The sequence below is a fragment of the Mirounga angustirostris genome, unplaced genomic scaffold, assembly GCF_029215605.1.
Source record: "Mirounga angustirostris isolate CCGP_5_RB_7025 unplaced genomic scaffold, mMirAng1.0.hap1 SCAF_2, whole genome shotgun sequence".
In the NCBI taxonomy this organism is placed as follows: Eukaryota; Metazoa; Chordata; class Mammalia; order Carnivora; family Phocidae; genus Mirounga; species Mirounga angustirostris.
This window is the reverse complement of record NW_026991710.1, coordinates 70156881-70184190: the sequence shown is the minus strand read 5'-3', so window position 1 is coordinate 70184190 and position 27310 is coordinate 70156881. Positions and strand designations below refer to the sequence as shown.

Sequence of the window (27310 nt, the reverse complement as noted above, 5' to 3'; positions counted from 1 at the left end):
AATCTGGGGTGTGGGGGGGGGGAACCTTTTGATTTACCTTAGCCCAAGTTCTGTCCTCAAGCTACAGAGTAAACCTAATACCCTTCTCAAATATGTGAAGAAAGGGAAACACCATGTCTCTATCCCCTAACCTTCCTTTTCTTCAGATGCCCCATCTGTAGTCCAGCTGGAATGAAGGAATTATGATCGTCCATACGTTAGGTTGACAGGACTAAATACCATGGGACTTTCCCAATAGATATCTTACAGCCAGAATGTGATACACATGCCCACTCAGACAAGTATTCTTTTCCTTCCTCTTCCCTGCTTCCAGAAGCACCTAGAACATCAACAACTCTTTCCTTTCCTCTGGGAATTATAATGTTAACAGTGAGCCTCTCAAAAACCTATTCCAATCCTTAACGTTCCCTTCCAAAAAAAAAAAAAAACTTTAACTCTCAAAGACCTCCCTGTCTCTCTCATTTCAATTCCTTTTTGAACATCTATTATGATACATGCAGTTACAGTAGTGAAATAAACAATCAATTTACTAATTTCCTGAACATATTTTAAATTCAGAATTTTTGAAAAGTGAGAACATGAGCTCTTGTTCATTCATCTTGATCTTTATTGACTAAAAGAGTGACTGAGGGGCGCCTGGGTGCCTCAGTTGTTAAGCGTCTGCCTTCGGCTCAGGTCATGATCCCAGGGTCCTGGGATCGAGTCCCACATCGGGCTCCCTGCTCGGCGGGAAGCCTGCTTCTCCCTCTCCCACTCCCCCTGCTTGTGTTCCCTCTCTCGCTGTGTCTCTCTCTGTCAAATAAATAAATAAAATCTTTAAAAAAAAAAGTGACTGAAATTTCCTCAAAACACTGATGACTCTAAAGTCAAGAATACATAAGGTTTCCATTTTGAAATCAGCTTCAGCAAGATCACATAAAACAAAATATGAAGCAAATAATTTAAAGATAAATTAGACAATGGTGGTGCTCCTCCTAAAGGAGCCTGATGTGGCAGGAACATCCTTCAGACACCAGTAGATCAATAGAAAAAAAAGAACAGAACTGAAAAATAAGAACTAGATGGAAAACAGAAGTTATGGGTGACCATAAATTTATCTTTATTCAGATTATGATTCTTCAAAGATCACCAGTTGTTTAGACTTGGTTTAAGCTCTGCTTAAATAGAATACATACAAAATGATTGTTTATATTTCTTTCGATCAGAAAGCAGAAAATTCTGTGTTGAATTTCACCATATTTACTAATTTTATTCTGATGCGAATAGAATAAATGCAAATAGCTTTGAAAGTGAATAAAATAATTTCCAAGTGACCGACCCTGCCCTCCTGTAGGATGAGCTCTGTGATACCGCCTTCTTTTCAGCACACGCCCCTTTGCTGGCCTGTAGCTCCCACAGCAATGTGGGCTACAACCCGCAGCACTCAGTTTCAGAGTCCTCACTCCAGTGTGCATCTCGCTTCTCGGCCACGAGTTTGATAAATTGAGAGTGACTGGCATAAAGCTGGAGTTGATCACTGATGTCCACCCATTTCACTCTTCCAGCATCGTCTCCAGCTTCTAGGGTAAGGTTATCCATTATCTCACCTGTTACCAAAGAAAAAACATCACCAAGAAAAAGTAATCCATTTATTTATTTATTTTTCAACATAATTCTATAGATTCAAGTATTCCTATTAAAAATAGTCTTAAATCATCATTGTATTAGGTGGCCCAGTCAATTAAAAACTAGAATGTTCCAAATTTTTCCAGATGCCCAAATTTTAACCAAGTTCCTAATTTTTTTTAAAAAAAGATTTTATTTATTATTTATTTGAGAGAGAGAGAGAGCACAAGCAGGAGGGAGGGCAGAGGGACAAGCACACTCTGTGCTGAGTGCTGAGCCCAACGTCAGGCTCGATCCTAGGACCCTGAAATCATGACCTGAGGTGAAGTCAGACACTTAACTTAGCTACCCAGGCACCCCCAAGTTCCTAAATTTTAAGTAGAGGTACCAATAAGGGAACTTTTCCCTTTAAGAAGAATATTAGCCTTAAAAAAAAAAAAAAGTTCATATTAAATAAGTATGAAAACTTATGTCAAAATAAATTCTAAGGGCTCCTGGGTGGCCCAGTCATTAAGCGTCTGCCTTCAGCTCAGGTCATGATCCCAGGTCCTGGGATCGAGCCCCTCATCGGGCTCCCTGCTCCACAGGAAGCCTGCTTCTCCCTCTCCCATGCCCCCTGCTTGTGTTCCCTCTCTCACTGTTTCTCTCTCTGTCAAAAAATAAATTTAAAAAATCTTTAAAAATAAATAAATAAATTCTAGAGGGATTAGAGATTTAAATGTAAAAAAAATAAAACCATCATTGGCAACTCATTTTACACTCTTAAGGTAAGTGGATCTTTCTAAGCATGACCCCAAACCAGAAACCATAAATGAAAATATTTATAATTATATTTACAGATAAATAAAAATATATTTATTAAAATAATTATAACTATCAAAAAATTAAAAGTAACGCTCTCAATCACTATTGGGAATGAAAATGGCGTATTTCTGGAAGACAATTTGGCCAAGCTATCAAGAGCTATCAAAAGCAAATTCTCTTTGATGAGCAGTCATTCCACAAATATCAGAGTGCCTCTTATCCAGTCGGTTTAATAAACATAAGTCAGCTTACCTGTTTCATCATGGTAGTTCACAGCTTCTGTCTCCATCCATGCATTATCAGTGTTTCGAGGATCATCAACATATCCCTTATATATCTATTTTTAAAAGGAGGCAGAAAAAAAGTGTAGAATGAACACAAATGGGTAGAGCAGATGGATGTTACCTTCATTAGAATCAGAAATGTAAATATCGGGCGCCTGGGTGGCTCAGTTGGTTAAGCGACTGCCTTCGGCTCAGGTCATGATCCTGGAGTCCCGGGATCGAGTCCCGCATCGGGCTCCCTGCTCAGCAGGGGGTCTGCTTCTCCCTCTGCCCTCTTCCTTCTAGTGCTCTCTATCTCTCATTCTCTCTCTCTCAAATAAATAAATAAAATCTTAAAAAAAAAAAAAAATGTAAATATCCTGTTGCAAAACAGTGTGCATATAATTAACATTACTTAACTGTACATTAAAAATAGTTAAAATGGTAAATTATATGTTACTTATTTTTTACCACAGTAAGAAAAAAGTGCCAAGCTCAAATTGTCAGGAGGCAATAATTAAGCATTTACTTAGGATCAAAGAACTGCAATTCAGAGTATACAGATTTGGGTAGCAACCCAGTGTCCCACTAGGGAACAAAGTCAGGAGTTTTTATTTTTTTATTTTTAAAGATTTTATTTATTTATTTGACAGAGAGAGAGACAGTGAGAGAGGGAACACAAGCAGGGGCAGAGGGAGACAGAGAGGCAGACTCTCTGCAGAGCAGGGAGCCTGATGCGGGGCTTGATCCCAGGAGCCTGAGATCATGACCCGAGCCGAAGGCAGATGCTTAACGACTGAGCCACCCAGGTGCTCCAAGTCAGGGTTTTTTTAAAGACAGAAAGAGAATGCTTGTAGAAGTTGTCTACAAGGAATTTTGACTGGCGTTGGTACAGAAAACCAATCGTGGCTGAATATAATTGGTTGCTAAGGCTATCACTAAGCAAGTCTGTTCTTTAGCAAGTTGCAGGAATTTGTGTAGTCTTTGGAGTATTTGTGGTTTGGCCCAATTTAAAAGTTCAGGGCTCCACCTGGTGAGGAAATGTATAAGGCCCACCTCCCTAAAGGCCTCTTAGCTCCATTTTAAAACCCCTTGACATAACTGACTCCATTATTTCACCTTTCATAGAAGAAATGTAAACATCATAGAACCTTTTTCATGTAGCATTCCATATGCTTGTTTTAAATTTCCCAGGAAACAATACTGTCCAGAACCACTTGAGTCAGCTTTAAAATTCACAAAACCCTCAGAGTGCCTGGGTGGCTCAGTTGGTTAAGCGTCTGACTTTTTTTTTTTTTTTTTAAGGTTTTATTTATTTATTTGACAGAGACAGAGAGAGAGACAGCACAGCAGGGGGAGCAGCAGACAGAGGGAGAAGCAGGCTTCCCACGGAGCAGGGAGCCCGATGCGGGGCTCCATCCCAGGACCCCGGGACCCGACCCGAGCCGAAAGCAGACACTCAACGACTTAGCCACCCAGGCACCCCATGCGTCTGACTCTTGATTTCAGCTCCGGTCATGATCTCAGGGTTGTGGGACTGAGCCCTGTGTTGGGCTCCACGCAAAGCGTGGAACCTGCTTAAGATTCTCTCTCTCCCTCTGCCCCTTCTCCCACCCCCTCGTGTGAAAATAAAAAATTCACAAAACCCTCAACTCCACAGACTTTAATTTCATAATTTGGGAACAGTCATATTTGGGCCATATGACTTTTTAAAAGGCTCTATAAGTACATTTCTGTTTTAGTAATTTCTGTAATTATGATTTCAGACATACAAATATTCTTTTAGTTATAAAGAGATCTATAAATAAATTTAGTAAAGACTAATATTTAAGCTATTAATACATGAAAAGATTTGGATCTAGCCATCTAACACAAATGTGACCAAAAACCTAAACATAAATAAGAAATCCTAATTCTAGAAAGAAAACAAAGCAAGTGGAACATAAGCCAGCATAAAAGACAAGAAACTCCGTCCTTTTTCTTATCATCAGTATACATATACCTTATAAGGTGATTTTTTAAATCACAAAGGGTGTGTAGACAAAACAGACATAAGACTTAAATGGTTATCAACCAGAGAAACTCTGAATAACATAACTTAAAATATAAGTGTCCTTGCAAAGAGCTAAATTCATGTAATTTTTTTTTTTAAAGGTTTTGTGATGGATGGGTAAACTCAGGGTCACATTAGCTCACATCTAGTCCAAAGAAAAACTCAGAGGATAAAAATGTATTCTAATGTAACTGACCTAAAGTTGGGCTATAAAACTTTAAATAGAACTCTATTTACAGTGAAGATCTACTAGAACTTAAGTTGTTTTTATTTTTTTTTTAAGATTTTATTTATTTATTTGACAGAGAAAAACACAGCGAAGAGAGGGAACACAAGCAGGGGGAGTGGGAGAGGGAGAAGCAGGCTTCCCACTGAGCAGGGAGCCCGATGCGGGGCTCGATCCCAGGACCCTGAGATCATGACCTGAGCCGAAGGCAGACACTTAACAACTGAGCCACCCAGACGCCCCTAGAATTTAAATTGTTTTCATGAATATGTATTTCAAATACACAGGTAGTTCACTTTATTCAGAGAATAATCTACCAGATATCCAGGTGAACTTTTAAATAATTTTCACTAATCCATGGGGCTAAATCCTTCAGAGGAACCACCATTTCTTACCACTAGATGTTCCTGGCTGAAGAGTTTGTGCAACTGTTCCTCTAATTCTCTCTTTTCCGCACTGGATTTCTGTAAGGAGTTGAGAGCTTCTTCACCAAACTCTCTTTTAAGTGTAGCACTAATCTTCTCTCCTGGATCCACCATCCCCTAACAGTCACATTTTTGTTTAAGAAAAAGAAAAAGTAATATGCTTTAACTCATGCAACAAATATTTACTGGGTGATACAGTACACATTTATTGTTCTATCTGCCCATAATCATAATCCCCATTCTCCTGTGGTATGTTCTTCTGTAAACCATTTGATTCTAGTAGAAGCAGCCAGTCAGGGTATTTCATGTATTTGATCACAGTAATTGGTCCAAGGTTAGCCTATGGTAAACTGAGCCATTCAGACTCCTTTCCTGATACCTTCCAAACTCCAGCTAAGGAAGGAAGGCCTGGAGGCAAGAAAGAATACAGCAAGCTAATACTTCCTCATTGCTCATTCCAATCCATTTTTATCCTACAAAGAAAAAAACCATTCTTGCAGATAGCAGTATATGTATAAAAGTCATCTTCTTATCAAACTATCTCCATTTCATATGGCATAAAATAGGAAACCCTCTGTTGCTAAAAAATTTTAAAAATTAAAAAAAAAAAAACCCCTCTGTTGGGGGCGCCTGGGCGGCTCAGTTGGTTTAAGCATCTGCCTTCAGCCCAGGTCATGATCCCGGGGTCCTGGAACAGAGCCCCGTGTAGGGCTCCTTGCTCAGCGGGGAGTCTGCTTCTCCCTCTGCCCCTGTCTCTCTTGCTCTCTCTCTCTGTCAAATAAATAAATAAGGGGCACCTGGGTGGCTCAGTCATTAAGCATCTACCTTCAGCTCAGGTCATGATCCCAGGGTCCTGGGATCGAGCCCTGCATCGGGCTCCCTGCTCCGCGGGAAGCCTGCTTCTCCCTCTCCCACTGCCCTTGCTTGTGTTCCCTCTCTCGCTGTGTCTCTCTCAAATAAATAAATAAAAATCTTAAAAATAAACAAAATCTTAAAAAGCAAAACAAAATTTAAAAAACCTCTGTTGCACAAACACCCATTTTAAAATGCCACTTCAAATATACACTCACATGAATGCAAAAACAGTCCACTATTCCTGATATTATGGAAACTTTTAAAACTACAAGGAACAGTAAGTAATAAAAGCTATCTTTTTTTATGTCTAAAGTTATCAGAATTCAAAAAAACAATGCTAACAGTTTTACTCTGGATTTGGAGTAGAGGTTGAAGTCTGAAATGGGATCCAACATTTATGAGGTGCTTTATATGCTATTGCTAGTAATCCTATGAAGCAGATACCATTATCTTTATCTTAAAGAGATAAAGCTATCTTAACAACTGAGCCACCCAGCGCCCAAGATAAAGATTTCTTAAAGAGAAGAATCTGAACTCCAAATCTTCAGCTCAAAGTGCAAAAGCCAGGATACAAATCTATGCCTAACTCCAAAGTCCATGTTCTTTTCCAAGGGTTTTATAATTAGACTCAAAGTCTAACAACTTTGATGCATTACCTTACACTTGCTATTGACAATGAGACTTCATTACAGTGATGAATGACAAAAGAATTACTAATTGAAGTGGAGAGGAATGGAAAATAAATGAAGGATAAAGATCCACACACAATAAATAATCTTGCAGCAAATGAAGCAACTAAGAAGGACTTAAAACATTAATTTGATTTTATTTTAGTTCTTTTCTTACCCCTGGGATTGCCCATTCTCCACAGTCTTTCCTTTTTATTGCCACAAACTGTAAGATGTTTTTCCCAGAAACGGGGTGGGTGATTTTATTTCCACTTCCATCCCTTTTCCACCTGTAAATAGTAATATAAAATCATAACTGATTTAGAACAAAGAAAAGGACCTGTCTCAAGTTTAAGACAAAGTTACAAAGATGTATTTTTCTTTATAACAAGATTATATATAAGTTTACCTCAAATCAGCTAGTTTTACCAGAAAAATATTTTGTAATAGAAACATTTGGTATTTAGCACTATTACAAACCAAGTCAGGTATCTACTTTCTATAAAAGATACTGTATTCTCTGTAATAAAAATTCAGAATATAAATAGTTTTTACTACTTAAAGTACTGTCAAAAAAAGAAGTTTAAAAGCCAAACAGAATTTAGAGACAGGGGTGTAAACTTAAGAAACAGTCCAAGGACCTTTTTTAAGAATCACAACTAGTGTAGGGGCACCTGGGTGGCTCAGTCAGTTAAGTGTCCGACTCTCGATTTCAGCTCAGGTCATGATCTCAGGGTCCTGGGATCAAGCCCTGCATTGGGCCCGCACTCAGCGCAGAGTCTGCTTGTCCCTCTCCCTCTGCCCCTTCTCCCCGACTCCTGCTCACTCTCTCAAATGAATAAAATCTTCAAAAAAAATTTTTTTAAATAAATAAATATCAAGGTGATGGTTCCTTTCAGAATGCACTTCTTCTAACCATATCCTCTTTCCCAGATGCTGATACATCTCCCCTTTCCCTTCTCTACCCCCACCATAGCCACCCCAACACCCAATTTTAAGAATTGTTCTAATAGTATCTTAGGCAAAGATAAAGACTTTGAACTTCCAGTACTAAACCAAAAAAGAAAGCCTAGTACCTAATCACTGCTTTGCATCAGATTCAATGAAATAAATGAGGGTTTTTTTTTTAAGATTTTATTTATTTATTTGAGAGAGAGAGACAGATAGTGACAGAGATAGAACACAATCAGGGAGGAGAGGGAGAAGCAGGCTCCTGCTGAGCAGGGAGCCTGATGTGGGGCTCAATCCCAGGACCCCCGAGCCAAAGGCAGATGCTTAACCGACTAAGCCACCCAGATGCCCCTAAATAAATGAGTTTAAATAGGAGTTTCCAAATTTCTTTATATAGTGGCTGACTACCAGTTCTATCCCATAATTCCTGCCCTGAATGTGCTCAGTCTAGTAGTGGAGCTAGACATGTAAGTGAATGAATTATAAGAGAGAATGACAGTTTGAGGAGTACAATAACTAGAAATGAAAGAATAATTAGTACAAGAAGACAGCATCGGTTTTGTTTTGTTTTTTTTTAAAGATTTTATTTATTTATTTGAGACAGAGAGAATGAGAGACAGAGAGCATGAGAGGGAGGAGGGTCAGAGGGAGAAGCAGACTCCCCGCCGAGCAGGGAGCCCGATGCGGGACTCGATCCCGGGACTCCAGGATCATGACCTGAGCCGAAGGCAGCTGCTCAACCAACTGAGCCACCCAGGCGCCCGACAGCATCGGTTTTTAAAGATGCCAGACATAGGTATAACATGAGGAAAAAACAAAGGTATAAAATAATATGTTCAAGAAACTGAATGTATAGGTGGGGTCTGGCCCCATGGGCATCAGTGGGGGCAAGAGGTGTGATGAAGCTGGAGGAGTAGGCGAAGAATTCATCAAAGTCAGCTGCTTAGAGAGCCAGAGAATGTGTTTAAGCAGGGCAAAGCCATAAGCACCTGGTATTTTAGAACGCTCACTCACTTTGACAAAAGTATGGAGGCTGGTTTGGAGGGAAGCAAGACTGGAGGCTAGAAAACTGTTACCATGATCCATGTACAAGATGATGAGGACAGGACTGAAGGCAAACAGGGTAAGAATAGAGACAGCATGCCTTTTACTTTTATTTCTTAAAAGCCATTTATATAGCACTTATTACGTACCCGATAACTGCTTTAAGTCTTTAATGTATTTATCCATTTAAATCTCAAAACAACCCTATAAAGTAGTTGCATTATTACCTTTACTTTACAGACAGATATGGAAAATGAGGCACAGAGAAGTAGATTAAACTTGCCCAAGATTGCAGAGCTTGTAAGTGGTATAAACCAGGATTTGAACCCAGGCAATCTGCTTCCAGAATCTGTTCTCTTAATCACTATACTATTTACTTAAGTCAAACACAACATTTACACTAATTAGATAAAAGGAGGTAATAAGGTGAGTGATGATGCTGTTCACTCACAAACATTTACTAGCACCTACTACACATCACATTCAAGGAGCTGGGAAAACAAAGACCAACACAGTCCCCTGCTGCTCAGCCAGCCAGCCAGTCCTGGCTCCAGCACAGGGAAGAGAAGCAGAACAGAGGGAGAGATGCTGCCTGCCGGGCAAGGCAGGACCAGCCAGAGACTGAACAGCATGCACATCATGTTTACATTCTCAGATTTTATCCTGAAGGCACTCACTTAAGGATTTTAAGCAAGTAGTTTCTTGCTTTGTTCTTTATTACTACCTAATACATTATTACCAAATTTAAAACAAAATGTGATATAATGGGAATAATGTATCATTTTAATTAATGAATCTCATTAACATTTCTTCAATACCAATGATATTTCTATATACTATTGACATTCCCTCCCCACTTCTGATGGCCCACACCTTCCTGTCTCACCAAAACTAGAAAGAAAATGTTAACACCATTAACTTTTGATCTGATTTTATTCATAATAATATTTAACACTTCCCATTACATTTTCATTTTAAAGGATCTAAAGGAATATCAGATAGTTGTACACATAGAATCTCTGTGAGAGGCATCTGGGAAGAGAAAAATTTAACATTTGCCTGGAGAGTATGGACAAGAACATTTGTGAAATTCTATACTATACAATACTGTTCCTGAATCATGAAGTACTTGAAAGAAGAGGGAATGGAATCTTTTCTTTAAAAGTGACTAGGTGAAAAACTGGTATAAAAGAGAAAAAGCACAATATCTGAAGCCAAATATCCCCAATTCAAATTTCAGATCTACAAGATTTAGGCGAGTCACTTAACCTCAGTGAGTCTTCATTTTCAGATCGATAAAATAGAAAGGTTAATACCTACTTTGAGGAGTTTTGTGAGAAACAAATGGACAAACTAACATCTTATATTCTTCTCTTCCCTCCATTTCTACTGCCACTCATCTATTTAAAGGGACTCATTGGTTAATAGATCCGTTACTGAGGTAGCAAAGAGCATCAATCTAACAGCACAGCTGAAAGCTAGACTCTGCCACCTGTGGGCTCTTTCATAGCCTTGGACCATCTCAAAGCCTTCAGATGTCTCATTTGTATAATGACAGAATTAAGCTCAAAATGTCTATTATTTTGAAACAGTGCAACACAATCACCATATACACTCCCATATATTTGGTCCACCAGAGAAAAAAATAAGCTAACAAGAAGCTAACTTTCAAGACTCTAGCTTCCCTTTTCTTCTTGGCCCCTTATCAGCATTCCTACTTCAAATGTTTCACACCTTCCGGATTTTAGCCAGCCTCAGCAAAACTGGAAAGAAACTGATACTGTCATTAGTATTTTTTACTTAGATTCATTAATAAAAATATATTAACTCTTCCCATTTCATTTAAACCATGAAGCTTCTAAAGGAATTTGAAACTGATAGGTAGGTTGGTAGGTAGATACGTAGGTAGGTAGACAGGGAGGGAGGTGGACTGGTAGGTGGGTAGATGGATGAAAGATAAATCTGGGATGGGGTGTGGGGTAAAGATCTCTTTTGGCGGGAGAACTGAAAGGGCAAGTAGGAGAATAAGATGGGACAAATATCGGTGCCTCTTCCAGGAACTTGAAAATAAGGGAAATAAGCTGCTTTCCTAGAATTAAACTATGAAATCATATTTATATCTCAGATCAGAGAAAAACAAAGTCTCATGAAAGAATGAAAGGGCCTCAAAATATCAAAACACAAGAAGTAAAAATATTGGGGCACCTGGGTGGCTCAGGCGTTAAGCGTCTGCCTTCGGCTCAGGTCATGGTCCCAGGGTCCTGGGATCGAGCCCCGCATCGGGCTCCCCGCTCCGCGGGAAGCCTGCTTCTCTCTCTCCCAGCCCCTCTGCTTGTGTTCCCTCTCTCGCTGTGTCTCTCTCTCTGTCAAATAAATAAATAAAATCTTAAAAAAAAAAAAGTAAAAATATTGAAGGTATTTGCATTATTTAAAGGAGAGTGACAATTACATGTGAGAAGGGAGTTGAGAAGTGAAGAAATCCTAAAAATAAAAAAATTAAAAGGATGACAGAGATGACAGAATATTCCAGATGTATTGGAAAGATGATCCCTGTGGAGATGGTCAAGTACATCTAAACACTGGATTCACCTACCTTCTTTATTCTGATTCATGCTCACCAAGGGGCCTTCTGAATACTTGGCTTACCAGATAGACCTGCCTCAGGAAGAGAATGCCTGTCCCCTGTTCGGAAACCTTCACTGGCTCCAGTTCACACTCCTTAACTTTGGCATTTAATATTCTCCACAATAAAATTGCACAAAAATTAACTAAGTTTGATTACCCGCTATTCTCCTATAAAAATCTTCTGCTTCAACCAAGGTGGTCTTTTCACTGGCCCTCAGTACTCAGATATTACTACAAGCCTTTTTCTTAGGCCTCCTACTGTCCCCCTATCTAAGCTTCAAGTTCGGCTCAAGTCTGCCTCCTTAATAATGCCTTTCTTGGGTGCTCCAGCTTACCATCATCATGACCAACATCTAATCTAATTTGGGGGGGGGGGCGGTAGGAGGAGAGGGAGAGAGAAAAATTTAAGCAGACTCCATGCCCAGCATGGAGCCCAATGCAGGGCTTGATCTCACGACCTGAAATCATGACTGAGCCAAAATCGAGTCAGACGCTTAACCTAATGAGCCACCCAGGGGCCCCTCATCTAATTTTCTAAAGCATCCTGAACGCCCATGTTACCTGACATGTTTTTTTTTTTAACCTTGACATGTTTTCTTATTTCATATTTTTCATCTTGCAAATGAAGCCATAGCTCTTCTGTGACAGGGAGCTGAAACTTAGGATTCTTTTATTTTTTATATCCTCCAAAGCACCTACTCAATTCTGTGAACAAACATATGTTCAGTAAATACCAGGTGAGTTAACTTTGTTCAGATAATGCCTAGTCTACTCATATAACATAAAACTACAGCTTTAATATGAAAAGACACTTCTCTGAAGAAGACATACAAATGGCTAACAGACACATGAAAAAATGTTCATTATCATTAGCCATCAGGGAAACCCAAATCAAAACCATACCAAGATACCACCTTACACCAGTTAGAATGGCAAAAATGGACAGGGAAAGCAACAACAAATGTTGGAGAGGTTGTGGAGAAAGGGGAACCCTCTTACACTGTTGGTGGGAATCCAAGTTGGTACAGCCACTTTGGAAAACAGTGTGGAGGTTCCTCAAAAATTTAAAAATAGAGCTACCCTATGACCCAGCAATTGCACTACTGGGTATTTACCCCAAAGACACAGATGTAGTGAAAAGAAGGGCCATATGCACCCCAATGTTCATAGCAGCAATGTCCACAATAGCCAAACTGTGGAAAGAGCCGAGATGCCCTTCAACAGACGAATGGATAAAGAAGATGTGGTCCATATATACAATGGAATATTACTCAGCCATCAGAAAGGATGAATATCCAACTTTTACATTAACATGGATGGGACTGGAGGAGATTATGCTAAGTGAAAGAAGTCAAGCAGAGAAAGTCAATTATCATATGGTTTCACTTATTTGTGGAACATAAGGAATAACATGGAGGACATTAGGAGAAGGAAGGGAAAAATGGCAGGGGGGGGCGGAATTGGAGGGAGAGATGAACCATGAGAGACTATGAACCTGAGAAACAAACAGGGTTTTAGAGGGGAGGTGGGAGGGGGGATTGGTTAGCCCGGTGATGGGTATTAAGGAGGGCACGTACTGCACGGAGCACTGGGTGTTATACGAAAACAATGGATCGTGGATCACTACATCAAAAACTAATGATGTATTGTATGGCGACTAACATAACATAATAAAATTAAAAAAAAAAAACAACTACAGCTTTACACTTATATCAGTATGATTTCACATAAAGTTCCTTTAAAATATAGAGTTCACAAGGATACTTATATACATACACATGTATATATACCACCACATATACATTATATATGCATATGTTATATATACACAAACATACATACGTGTGTATATAAACACAGGTTACAGTCCGTATTTCTCAATCGCTTGGCTCTCTGCTGCTGAAATGTTTTTTTCATTCTTACCTGGTTATGATGGGATCTGCAGCATGATTTGGGCCCCATCGCCCCAAAAGCCCCCGGCCAACCAGTCCTGTCCGTCCTGCAGGATTTCTGGGACAAAAAAATGTAAAATCAATTGAATGTGTTCATCATTTTTAACCCAATTTGATATAGCCCAAAAGAAGGCAGTCAGTACAATAAGAGGGAAATAGTATCTCATCCCAAATCCACTAGCATTGTCACATATCTGGCACTAAAATCTCCTATTTCCTTACACTGTTATTTAACATTTCTTTTGTGCATGTCTTAAGCTTTGGGCCTGATCCAGGAAGATCTCATTCTCAAAGTTGTTCTCAATATGAGAATTTTTTCTGTTTTCATCTATACTCCTAAATTCAAACCAGAACTTTACTGAACTCTTACAACAGGGCAGATGAATGGTCTGCACCTAATCATCATCTATCTCTACAAAAGTGATGATTTATCATTCAAGATAACCACACTTGTCTTCACTTTCTCACCATTTCCTTTTCTTACTACCATTTCATACAACCCTTCTCATGAAAGTATTTTTGTTACTTTTTTAAAGTTTATTTAAGTAATCTCTATACCCAATGTGAGGCTCAAACCCATAACCCCAAGATCAAGAGTCACACACTCTTCCAACTGAGCCAGCCAGGTGCCCCTATTTTTGTTACTTTTAAAAGTCCATTTATTCTCAGTGGGTCCTGGATGTTTATTACCAATAATATATATTTTGTAGCATATAATGAGCTAGTAGTATTACTCAGGATTTCAAGATTTTTTTTTTTAAAGATTTTATTTATTTATTTGACAGAGGGAGACACAGCGAGAGAGGGAACACAAGCAGAGGGGGTGGGAGAGGGAGAAGCAGGCTTCCCGTGGAGCAGGGAGCCTGATGCGGGGCTTGAACCCAGGACCCTGGGACCATGACCTGAGCCGAAGGCAGATGCTTACCGACTGAGCCACTCAGGCGCCCCAGGATTTCAAGATTTTTAAAGAAAGCAATATTATAAAAATGCCAACTTACTGTGTAACCAAATAGCATAACCCAACAAAAAGTCTGTCAGGTAAACATAGCAACATTCATGCGTAATTCTCTTCCAGTCAATATTCCTTAAATGTTCAACTTTCATTATGTACCAGTAAAATACTGTAACCTACAGTCCTACCTTATTAAGATTTTATCTTTTGTCCTCTCAATACGTGAAAGTAAATAAACAAATAGCCAAAATTTTCTCTGTCAGCCATCTCTTTTTATTCTGGTCTTTCCTGTGACTGTTATTCAGGCTCAATGAGTTTTGCTATTGTTTTTGTATTGGGCTCAGAAATATTTCAGCAAGATTTATAAATAAAGACAAGACACATGGCCAGGTGACAATAATTTTACTTTTCAAGTTCACAGGAAGAGGGGCAAGGCGGCCAACAACTATGTTTATTCCATGTAACCACCCACTCCTGAATATAAATGATCAAAACCAATATTAAGGGTTGCCTGGGTGTCTCAGTCGTTAAGTGTCTGCCTTTGGCTCAGATCATGATCTCAGGGTCCTGGGATAGAGCCCCACATCTGGCTCCCTGCTCTGCAGGAAGCCTCCTTCTCCCCCTCTCACTACCCCTGCTTGTGTTCCCTCTCTCGCTGTGTCTCTCTCTGTCAAATAAATAAATAAAATCTTAAAAAAAAAATATTAAGAGAGAATGTTAGTTTTTAATAGATGACCAAGCCTCTAACTTGTACATTAGAAACTATGGAAAAGACACATAGCCTATCTTGTAGCTTGAGAAGCAGAGAAAGTTGTTTGCAGTGAAAGAGAAATAAAAGCACCATGTAAAAAAAGCAGAGATGGATTTTCAATTCTACTCTTCCTCAAGTTAGTTGCACTTATGCTTTGGGCTCCTTGAGATGATCCTATAACCCTAAAGTTCACTTTTTACTCAGGCAAGCTAGAGTTGTTTCTATTAGTCAGACTCTTGGCTAAAATAACATGCTATCTTGCCTTTGCTGCCTATCCTTTTACATGGGTACATATCCTTTAATATATTTTATCCAGAAATGAACCAAAGGAATAAGTCAAATGCAAGGAGGGTCTGACTTAAAAAGATCCAACAACACAGAAAGGTGAAGTTATGACCAAAAGCTGAATTTAGCAAAACTGAAGGACCAGGTTATGGTGAGAGGAGTACAACCACTGCCTTGTCCTTGAGCAACTAAGAATACAAATCACAACATTTTTTCAAGGTAAGAACTATGACTACAGATCCCTGATCTTTCTTTGTTTTATTTGAGGCATGCTAATTTTTACATTTCTTCCTAACTTTTATAATGTCTTGTTAAGGAAAATGGAAATTTTTGGAGTTGTGTATAAAAATCATTTTTAGAAGTATAGAAAGAACCTTCATGTTAAGTTACTGGATTATTTTTATTTTTACTCTTACATTTGGGTAAATTCTTACCTTTAGACATCAATTTAATAAATTTAATAAACTACTGAATGTACAATTTTCAATCCTGTTTTTTTTTACGTAATACCTACACCCAACGTGGGTCTCCAATTCACAACCCCCAAATCAAGAGTCAGATTCTCTACTGACTGAGCCAGCCAGGCGCCCCTCCTTTCTCTGTTCATTTACTCAATTCATTATTTCTACCTACAAGGTGGAGTTACAAAAAAGTGCATTCAAATCCTTCCTCTCCCACTTACTGTATGCGAATTGCTTACCTTCTCTCTCCTCATCTGTAAATGGAACTAAAAATATCCACTCGTGGGGTTATTGTAATGTTTTAATTAGATCACACATATAAATTCTTTTGTATATTGTCTGGCATATACAAACACTCAATAAATGTTAATTGGGTTTTCTACATTCTTACATTCTCCCATCCCCAGTACCTACCTGGGTCTTCCATTTTCAATCTCATACAAACCATTCTGGCTCTTTCTCTCAACATGCCCATCCTTTTCATTAAACTTAGGAGAGAAGTTACTTTCACTGTAATTAGAATACCAAAGCAAAATAAGAATAATGGCCTAATACTACCAAGAGCTCACTAATGCCAGTCAATCTGTTATTATAATAAAGTATCCATGAAACTTAATTAAGAGTCAGTTTTCATTTACAAATCCATCTTACTCCTTCAAAACAGTTTCTTAAAAAAGTGTTAACCAAAACACCTTATAATACAAGTATGTGTATTGTAACCCCTCTGGGAAGGACTATGCAGAAAATCTGCAGCTCCTCCCACATGCTACAAAAAAGTCTACATTACTATTAGCAAGGAGGAATTGTCTGTGGGCACAATATGGAAATTAGTGGTTCCTTTGTGGTCCCCAAAATAAGATCCTTTCTGATATCTTGATGTTTTTACTGTCTCAAAGTAACTTTAATTTCCTCAAATGTACACTAGCTAATATTTTCATCAAAGTAAACCCACAAAACAATGAATTTACCCCCAAACTTCATACTAACTATAATGTAGACTAAAATAAATATTATATGTTAGAAGTGTTCTAAATCTTGATCTCAATGGTAGTTAGAGCCGTATAAACATAAAATCGTTCTGAGCTATAGAAACACACCTAAGAAATGTGCATTCTACTGTATTTGTCATTCCTCAATAAAAATATTTTCAAAGTAAATATAAATAAACTACTTTCCTCACCATTATGAAACCACTGACATAACTGCATTGATAGTGAATTGTTCATAGGCAGTTCTGACATAAGTTTTGTTTTTTTTCTTGCTTTAATTTCAAGAAGTGAGCATCGAAGTATTTGTGCTCTATTTTGGAAATAAGTTCCAATTTGAATGATTCAGACATTCTTTCAAGACTTCTAACCAATCTTCTACCTAACACACAAATAAAAAGAATTAAATGGTAAAAATCATGAAATTATAAAACCAGTGTTACAATGCTTTTGGGACTCTAGAAATTCACCAATGGGGAAAAAAAGCATGAACCTAACCATAATTGAAATATTAATGTTAGTAATAAAGCTTGACTTAGATGGCGATATAAATTCAACTCTTAAAAAATAAACTGAATGAAAAATAAGAAAACGTTCCTCTGTTTACACTATATAGCACCCTTGCCAACACCATTAATTTTAATTGTCTATGATGTATACGTAAAATACTCTAAAATGAGGGGAAGTAGAATTCACTGAAGCTACTAATTTCTCCACAGGTTAGCTTCATAATTAATAATCCAAGTACTATCACAAAAAAATAAGAAATAAAAGTTCAAGTACTATCAGATAAAATAAGAAAACCGTAGGTCAAAATCAAGTCACAGCATAAGACCATGGTAAAGTTTAACCTAATGAACTAATACTGGATCTAACTAGCAACATTTTTTACTTACCTGACTAAATAATCCCTTGGGAAGCATTTATAATAAATTGGCCCATTAAATCTAACTTTTATAAGTTCAGTTATAAAGTTTTATAACTGTTCTAAAACCACGGAGCAGTTTAGCAGAGTAGTTAAGAGCATGAATTATAGGAGTCAGATTGAGTTCAAGTCCAAGCTTCACCATCTATTGGCTCTGTGACCAGAGGTAAAGGGCAACCTTTCTTTGCTTCCGTTTTTTGTGTGTTTTTTCTATAAAGTAGAAATAACAACCCTATCTGTCTTCCAGAAGAGGTATAAGAATAAAATAATGCTTATAAAACACTTAGTATAACACCTAGTTTGTAGTTAGTACATTAAAAAACCCTATCATTATATTCATTAAAAGGAACATAAATATAAAATGTGAACTGATGTATTTCTATGAATTTAGTCAAAGGATTTTTGCTTGAGTGTTTATTTTCTTTTCTCTCCTTTATCTATCCCTTTTCTATTTTTTTCCCACTGCTCTAATTTTATCATCCTCCTGTTCTTAGTAATCTGAAAAAATTCTGAAAAATATGTTCACTACTTCAAATACAAGTCTAGCAGTGGTGGAAAATAACCACAAAAGATGTTCTACTGATAACCTAAACAGAACAAATGAAAATAGATACCACCACTTGCCATTCTATAAAACTCCACAGTAAAACAGATTTACTTTTTTGGAAGGATCATCATAAAACCCCCAAAAGAACAAGCAAACATGGATTGTCTAGCTTTTGCAAGAATTCAAGCCAATGTGGAAACTGAGTTCTGACAAAATCAAACACTAGATAAAAATAATTTTTCAGCTGTCAAAATGGTAATTTACAAATACAACCATTCTCGTCACCGTCCTACATCCAGCTACCAGCTAATGCCAGCTGATTTGCTCACCTGATCTGAGGATCTGCCCACCTTGGTCCTGCCAAGACAGAGACTGCAGTGTATTCCACAGGATTATAGTCTTGCCACTCAACAAACCAGCTTACTTTCTCATTAGGAACCTGGCTGCGTTGGACTTTTGAACCCGGGTAAGGAGATGTCCGAGCCTTTTTGTGGGAATTCTCTTTGGCACCATTAGAACTAGACATGATGTTTGAGCTAAGATGAAACCCACAGGATGAAAATGTGTTTCTGGAGAGAAAAAAAAGAAAAAGGAAAAATGTTTTACATAAATGCCAAAAAAATTAAAAATAAAGAACCCAATTCAAAGACCCAAAAACATACTTTTCAATTTCAAAGTATAAAAGTCTAACATCGATGAGAAAATTTTCAAATATGAAAAATTTTAAAATATTGCCAAATCTTATTACTTGGAACCTACTCACTGAATTTCTTTTAGTTGAGAAAAAGGGACAGAAGTTTACTTTTGTTAGCACAAAAGTTGAGGAAGTTTGTTATGAAAATTCAACCATAAAAACAAATATAAAAGAAGAGACTTTTTAAAAAAAATGGTCTATGGTCTAACACACGTGTAAAATGTATGCCAAGAATGGCACAAAAGAAGAACAAGAAAATGGAAATATCTGTTTTAAGTTCTTACATTGTACAAGAATTAACGTAATACTACTGAAAGTCAGACTATGATAAATATATGAATTCTAAACTGATGACAGCATCCCTGCTCTGCTCTCACAGTATCAGTGATCAAACGCCAACTTGTTAGGGTGGTGAAATAAGTCAACATCCTGTGCCTCCTGATATCATACACTGAGAAGTACAGTGATCATTTCTGAGGTATTCCTTACAAGAATGTATGACCAGAATCGAAAACATAAAGACATACAGAATAGAACCAGGTCAAGGGACAGCTTGCAAAATAAATGTGTGTACTCTTTCAACTGGTAACATCATGAAAGACAGAGTAACTCTTTCAGATAGATGCAGACTAAAGAGACATGAAAACTAAATGCAATCAATGATTTGAATTGGTTCCTGAACCAAAAAAGAAAAAAAAATTTTTTTTTGCAGGACAAGTGGTGAAATTTGAATGGGGTTATATAAATAATTTTATTTTTTAAAAGATTTTATTTATTGGGGCACCTGGGTGGCTCAGTTGGTTAAGCGTCTGCCTTCGGCTCAGGTCATGATCCCGGGGTCCTGGGATCGAGCCCCGCATCGGGCTCCCTGCTTGGTGGGGAGCCTGCTTCTCCCTCTCCCACGTCCCCTGCTTGTGTTCCTGCTCTCACTCTCTCTCTCTCTGTCAAAAATAAAAAAAATCTTTTATTTTTTTTTTTAAGATTTTATTTTTTTTTTTTTTAGATTTTATTTATTTGATAGAGAGAGACAGTGAGAGCAGGAACACAAGCAGGGGGAGCAGGAGAGGGAGAAGCAGGCTTCTCACCAAGCAAGGAGCCCGATGCGGGGCTTGATCCCAGGACCCCGGGATCATGACCTGAGCCGAAGGCAGACGCTAAACAACTGAGCCACCCAGGCGCCCCTTAAGATTTTATTTATTTGACAGAGAGACACAGTGAGAGAGGGAACACAAGCAAGGGGTGCGGGAGAGGGAGAAGCAGGCTCCCCACCGAGCAGGAAGCCTGATGGGGGGGCTTGCCCAGGACCCTTGGGATCATGACCTGAGCCGAAGGCAGATGCTTAACGACTGAGCCACCCAGGCACCCCTATAAATAATTTTAAAAGGTGATGCAAAACCGTATTTATTTACTCCTGACAAAGAAACACTTGGGAGACAACAGCTTCACTGGTGAATTCTATGAAACATTTAAAGAATTGACACCAATCCTCCTCAAACTCTTCAAAAAAACTGAAGAATGAATATATCCAAAATTTTTTTTATGAGGCCAGCATTATTACCCTGATACCAAAGCCAGACAAAGGCACTACTAGAAAACTATAGACCAATATCCCTGATGCATATTGATGCAAAAATCCTCAACAAAAAAGCAGCAAACAGAATTCAACAGCACATTTAAAGGATTATACACCATGACCATGTGAGATTTACTGGAATGCAAGGATGTTTAAACATACAAATATCAATCAATGTAATACACATTAACAGAATGAAGGAAAAAAACACATGATCATCCCAACTGATACAGAAAAAGTCGGTCATAATCCAATAAATAAAATTCACAATAAAAACATTCAACAAACTAGGAATAGAAGAAAAAGAAGAAAACTACCTCAACATAGTAAAGGCCATATACAAAAGCCCAATTTTTGGTGTGATAGTGAATAGTGAAAGACTGAAAACTTTCTAAGACCACAAACAAGGGACCCCAAACAGTCCCTTGAAAACAATCTTGAAAAAGAAAAAGTTGGAGGTGTCACACTACCTAATTTCAAAACTTACTACAAAGCTATAGTAATCATAACAGTATAATACTGGCATAAAGACAGATATATAGACCAATGGGATAGAATGGAGAGCCCACACAGGATGAAAAGACCCTATACTCCGAGGCAACAAGTTTATTTGTAAAACTGGATCCTAAAAAAAGTCTGACATAAAAGAGCTTCTGGTGCATTCTACACCAATCTGCACTCCTTCCCTCCAGAAGAAGCTGTTGTCTCCAGTTCTGCTCTACTTACCTACTTTTGAGTCCCCCAGAGGGTGAAGCCCGCTAACACTGATCTTCCTCAACAAATCTTCAGAATACAACCCCAGGAGCTCTATTTCCACCTTCTAAACTCTTTAACACAGAAGGACTCCGTGTGACGGTATCAGCAATTCTTTGTGTCTCCTTAGAATAAGTTTCTGGTTCTCCTAAATTTGAATGGGCTCCTTAAGTTTGCACAAGCATGATATCTGCCCCATTGCAGACTGAAGAAAAAATTCATATTGAAACTCTTACCACAAACTTGAAAATGCCAGAAAACCAAAGGAAGGAGTGTGTGTGTGTGTGTGTGTGTGTGTGTTATAAAGCGGGGAAGTCGGAGGGGGAGATGAACCATGAGAGACTATGGACTCTGAGAAACAAACTGAGGGTTCTAGAGGGGAGGGGGATGGGGGGATGGGTTAGCCTGGTGATGGGTATTGAAGAGGGCACGTACTGAATGGAGCACTGGGTGTTATACGCAAACAATGAATCATGGAACACTACATCAAAAAAGAAAAAAGGAAGGAAGAAAGAAAGAATAAAGCTAACTTTATTGTATCCAAACAAATGGTTCTGGCCATGGTAGGAAGTACAACTAGTTCCTATAGGAATGAATGAATACCTCAGATCTGGATCCTAGGGATTAAACAACAGGACCATTTTTAACAACAACAACAAAGAATGGAGAGCCCACACATAAACCCTCACATAGATGGTCAAATGATTTTTGACAAGACTATTCAAAAGGAAAGGACAGTCTTTTCAACAAATGGGCCTGGGAAAATTAGATATCCACATGCAAATGAAGATGGTCCCTTACTTTATAGCATATGCAAATACTAATGCAAAATGAATCAAAGACCCAAACACAGACCTAAAACTATAAAACTCTTAGAAGAAAACATACAGGGAAAATTTCCTGTCACTAAACTTGACAATGATTTCTTGGATATAACCAAAAGCACAGGCAACAAAGAAAAACAGATAAATTGGACTACATCAAAGTTAAAAATTTCTGGGCATCAATAAGCAGTCACTGGTTTTAGATATATCCTCATTTCACCCAGGGTTCCTAGCATTATAAAAATGAAGAGTAACTGTGGTGCCTGGGTAGCTCAGTTAAGCGTCAAGACTCTTTAACTTCAGCTCAGGTCATGATCTCAGGGTCCTGGGATGCAGCCCCTCCTCCAGCTCTGTGCTCAGTGAGACTCTTACTTCAGCTCAGGTCATGATCTCAGGGTCCTGGGATGGAGCCCCTCCTCCGGCTCTGTGCTCAGTGGGGAGTTGGCTTGAAGATTTCTCTTTCTCCCTCTCCCTCTGCCCCTCCCCCCATTCACACGCACTCTAAATCTAAAATAAATCAATCTTAAAAAAAAAAAGTAACTGGCAAGCAACTTTTTTTTTTTTTAAAGATTTTATTTATTTATTTGAGAGAGAGAGAATGAGAGAGAGCACACGAGAGGGGGTAGGGTCAGAGGGAGAAGCAGACTCCCCGCCGAACAGGGAGCCTGATGCGGGACTCGATCCCGGGACTCCAGGATCATGACCTGAGCCGAAGGCAGTCGCCTAACCAACTGAGCCACCCAGGCGCCCACTGGCAAGCAACTTTACACTGTTCTAGTAGCATCTATGAAAAAAAAGCATTCATAACTTCCAAAGAACATAGTTTGATTTTGTCTTTAACTTGGAATATTTTGTAATTTTATTAAATTTTACGTTAATTGGAATTTGGTTGACACACGATGTTATATTATAAAAAGCATGGACTTTTATTCCTTCCCTCCCCAAATCCCACTGAAAAGAGAGAAAGATGGGGTGCCTGGGTGGCTTAGTTGTTAAGCGTCTGCCTTCGGCTAAGGTCAGGGTCCCTGGGTCCTGGGATCGAGCCCTGCATCAGGTTCCCTGCTTAGTGGAAGCCTGCTTCTCCCTCTCCCACTCCCCCTGTTTGTGTTCCTTCTCTCACTCTGTCTCTGTCAAATATATAAATAAAAAAAATCTTAAAAAAAAAAAAGAAAAGAGATAAAGATGTACAAAAGGCAACAAAATCCACAGCAGGAGAGAGACTAGAACAGCACCACTGAATAAGAGATTGTAACCAATTTCAGGTAGAAAGTGGATGGACTCATAGTGACTTACAAACCAAAATACAACAAATTATATTTGAGAATATGCACAAAAAAGTGAGTGAGAGATGCTATGCCTACAAGAGGAGGCCTGAGAGCTTTCAAGCTTAAAATAGTGGGCCCAATTGTCCTAAGTGGGCAGTGGGGCAATAATTATGGAACTCGGTCGTCCTCCTTCCCCAAATAAAAAGTTGCCATTGGTTATGTTTGCCCCTGGGATAAAGCCAAAAACTTAAAATGAAGACTAGAACCTCTATTGCGAATATTGGTGTTAGAGAATACAGCAGCAATTCAGACTTAGTATCACCACAGTTCACACTAACACCAGGAAATAAAGTTAACGCACCTATGCTCAGCAGAGAACTTGCTCCACTAGTGCAAAACCTGGAAGAAAGGGGGAAGGGGAGGGTTCCCAGCCTGTCTACAGACTCCCTGCTCACACACACTCAACTGAAACCTTCCAGTCTACGTGCCCTGGTATATGAGGCCAATGTTCTAACAGTCCTCCCATTTAGAGAAAACAATGTCTATTACTTACATTAATCAAAATATAAATGGATAACCGGTGTCCACCAAATGTTCGAGAACAGAAGGAAAAAGGACTGAAAAGTAACAGAACCATTGACCCATTAACAGATAATTCACGAAATAGAAGATAATTTTTTATTTTAATTATCATTTTTACAGATTCAAGGTTTTTATATCCATAAGAAAAGGCTGCTATTAAGAAGAGCAACTAGAGAAAAAAAAGTTCTTGTCAAAATTTACAATTTAATAGAAGTGATGACACAATGGACTGAAGTCTGAATTAGTAATCTGGAAGATAAATCTGAGTAAAATCTCTAAGAACATTATACAAAAAAGACAAACGAATGGAAAATGAGAGAAAAAGAGAAGCAAGAAGTTCAATCCAGAAGGTCCAACAGCTATCACAAGAGTTCCAGGGAAAAAGAAAAAAGAAAAAAAAAAAGGACAAGACAAAAATGGAGAGAGGGCGAATAGAAGAAAATTTTCTTTTGCCCAAATAAACATGACACGCCAAACAAGAATTTTTTCAAAACCACTCCTAGAGACAGAAAACTCGTTCCTTACTCTGTGCCTAGCATATCTAGGACATCGTGTTTACTGAACAATGAATTAAGAGAAAAAAAACAGAATAAAAGTAGGAGGCAGTATGAGATACCATAAATCCCTGTATTTATCCAGGGGTAAAGAGGTAGATGATAAATATATCATCTACACTTAAAAGTAGAGGTGGTGGGGAGGAATGACGACTTATACTTTTCATTTTACACCATTTATACTGTTCACATCTTTAAACTATATGCATGTATTAATTTTTACCATAATGTTTTAAGCATCAACCAGGAAAAAAAAAAAATGGCACGGGACAACACCACACATCCAAACAAGTGCTATTTAAACTCTGGGAAGACAATAATATTGGTGACTTATGGAGGATGGCAAATTTCAGTATCAGAGACCAAGAAAGATTTACTACCACCAGTTTTCCTCAAAAGGCAGATAAAACATTTTGGAGCCTTTTTGAAAACGTGCATACGGCTATAAAAACCCGGGATGCAAGCAAAGCCTACAGAATCCGCGGGACCGGACGCTGGCTCCACCCACAACCCCAGGACCCAGGAGAAGGCAGCACTAGGAAATACCTGCACGCCGGAATGCTGCAACAGCCTGAGGATTTGACAGTCACAGAGGCCAAGGCCACAGAGAGAGACACTGTGGCTAAAGCCTTTCCCAGGATGCGTTCGGCCATCAGCTGCCCGCGGGCGCTTCGCGGAGCGAGGTCACGCTTAGCCGGGGCCACAGCCTCGGTCCGCCCCACAGCCCTAGGTATCTAGCGGGCACTAGGACCGGGCCGCCCTCCCGTCCCGGGGAAGGAGTATTTACGTCTTTCACAGAAACACACAAGACCGGGAGCTCTCCCCAAATAATCTCCCGCTTGCACCAGTGAGACGAAGGGAACCAGATCTGCGAGGGACGCGGACGTTATCAGCGCCTGCTGCCGCGGAACAGCAACGCGGACCCCGTGACCTCACACGTCCGTGACAGCGCTTTACAGCCGCGCCGTAAAGCAAAAGCAGCGCCGGCTTCGCAGCGTTCACCTTTTTCGACCTCCCAGTATGCGCAGGCGTACTTGGGGTGGAGTGGTGCGAACTCTACCGAGAAAGCGCCCGAAAAAAAGGAGAAGTGCAACAACATGGGGAGCTGGAAGGGGGGAAGTGGGGAAAGAAAGAAAAGGGATTGAGAGAAAGTTGTGTACCTGTTTTTATTTTTATCGGCAGGAAGGAGTTACACGCCCCTCAGGTAGTGAACAGTGGGCGTCCTAATCCTATCTGAAGAAGTGGTTGCAGGAAAAGGAGGTACTTTAGAGATTTGCAATGCATTTAAGGCTTTTCTCTTCCTCTTTTACCAAGCTGTTCACTATAGCTGCTAAATTTGACAAAGCTTTGCCGGATGTGGCCTTGGCAAACCAGTGGAGGAGCAAACCAGCTGTGAGTCGGCTACGCAGCTTGGAGCAGGAATACAGACCAACACCCAAGACAAAACAAGGGGCAAAAATTAGCCAAACCGCCAGACTGAAGATTGGTAATTCAGGCTGAACAAAACAGTTTGTAACCTGGCTTTCATTTTTTTATATTCATTATCTTACTAATGTGGCAAATACTTAACTTTTAAGTACGAAGTCCACTGTTTTCGATGATGTGGTATAGATACAGACATTATAAAATTTTGACTATCTCAAAAGCCTGATTAATCAAACTTTGACAAGTATTGTCCTGAAGACTGAAGAATGCAGAACTTTTGGCATATAACAGCTCCATCACAACCTCTACACTAAGACACTTGACGAAACTAGTATGGCTTCTAGCAGTTTAAGGCCTTGCCCCTAGGATAATCGGAGACCCCCTTAAAATGCGTTGGTGGAAAAGCTAACAATGCAGGAGAATTGACTATTCCAGGCAAAACCTCGTGATAGGTAGATAGTACCTACACCCCTCTCTTAGAGCAGTTTCTTTCAAAAGTTTGCAATTATAAATCCTTTCTCTGCCCTTTGTGCTAAAAATCTATCCAGAACTCTTTTCACAAGGACCTGAGAGCCCCTCACTTTGAAATGCAATCTTCAGGGAGATAACTCCGTTCTGTCTCCCAGTCCTTGTAGGCCTAACTTCAATGGACACCTTTCTTCAACTTGGACTGCTGCCTCTTGTCATAAAGATAGAAGTTTCTTCTCTGACAGGCACCAGTTAACAAACCCAGATGGCCTACTCATGTGAAGCACCAACTCACCCCCTTAACACCCCTCAGTGCCTTTCCCTTAGCACCCTGCAGGCTTTAAAAAGTCTCCAGCCTTCTGTTTCAGGGAGGTTGAGTTCATTCACACAATAGTATTACTGAATAAAATGTGTCCTTACCACTTTACCTAGTATCCAGGTCTGTTTATTTTTGGCAGTTCTTCCAGATAGTAAAGTACTATTATTAAAAAATAAATTTCTGGCTTTGGCTTCCTCTGGTCAAATAAACTTTGCCCTAATTGTTGACAGCCATTAACCTCTGCTTAAACTGGAAATATAATTAGGCAGGCTCTGTTTAAAATGTTTAGTTCCTCTGAAGTGTGCTGACAAATCGGTCATTAGGAAGAAGAGAAGTAAGGCAGTGAGCCACAAAATGTTTGACCAGGAACAGGAGAGAGAAAGGCATTCTCATAGAAAGTTCCTCGAGCTCTAGTTTTCTAACTACATTCCTTAAAGAGAGATTGGAATGGACTTAGCTCAAAGAACCACAGAAC

At 39.1% G+C, this 27310-nt stretch overlaps 1 protein-coding gene across 3 annotated transcripts; it reads right to left on the bottom strand.

Moving 5' to 3' along the window:
- Positions 1–1075: 1075 nt before the first annotated feature.
- On the bottom strand, positions 1076–25934 carry NUDT9 (nudix hydrolase 9). 3 transcript variants are annotated; one of them, XM_064584766.1, is made up of 8 exons: positions 25784–25934; positions 18708–18947; positions 16335–16430; positions 13443–13529; positions 7078–7189; positions 5347–5493; positions 2662–2746; positions 1076–1586 (listed from the first exon to the last, which is right to left on the bottom strand). In XM_064584766.1, the coding sequence occupies exons 2-8, from the start codon at positions 18902–18904 to the stop codon at positions 1408–1410; spliced, it is 903 nt and encodes a 300-aa protein (XP_064440836.1). In that variant the 5' UTR covers positions 18905–18947; positions 25784–25934; the 3' UTR covers positions 1076–1407. The 3 variants fall into 3 exon arrangements, with proteins under 3 accessions (XP_064440836.1, XP_045736757.1, XP_045736758.1); XM_045880801.3 differs by lacking the exon at positions 25784–25934 and adding an exon at positions 25170–25580; XM_045880802.3 differs by lacking the exons at positions 5347–5493; positions 25784–25934 and adding an exon at positions 25170–25582.
- Between the last annotated feature and the right edge of the window lie 1376 nt (positions 25935–27310).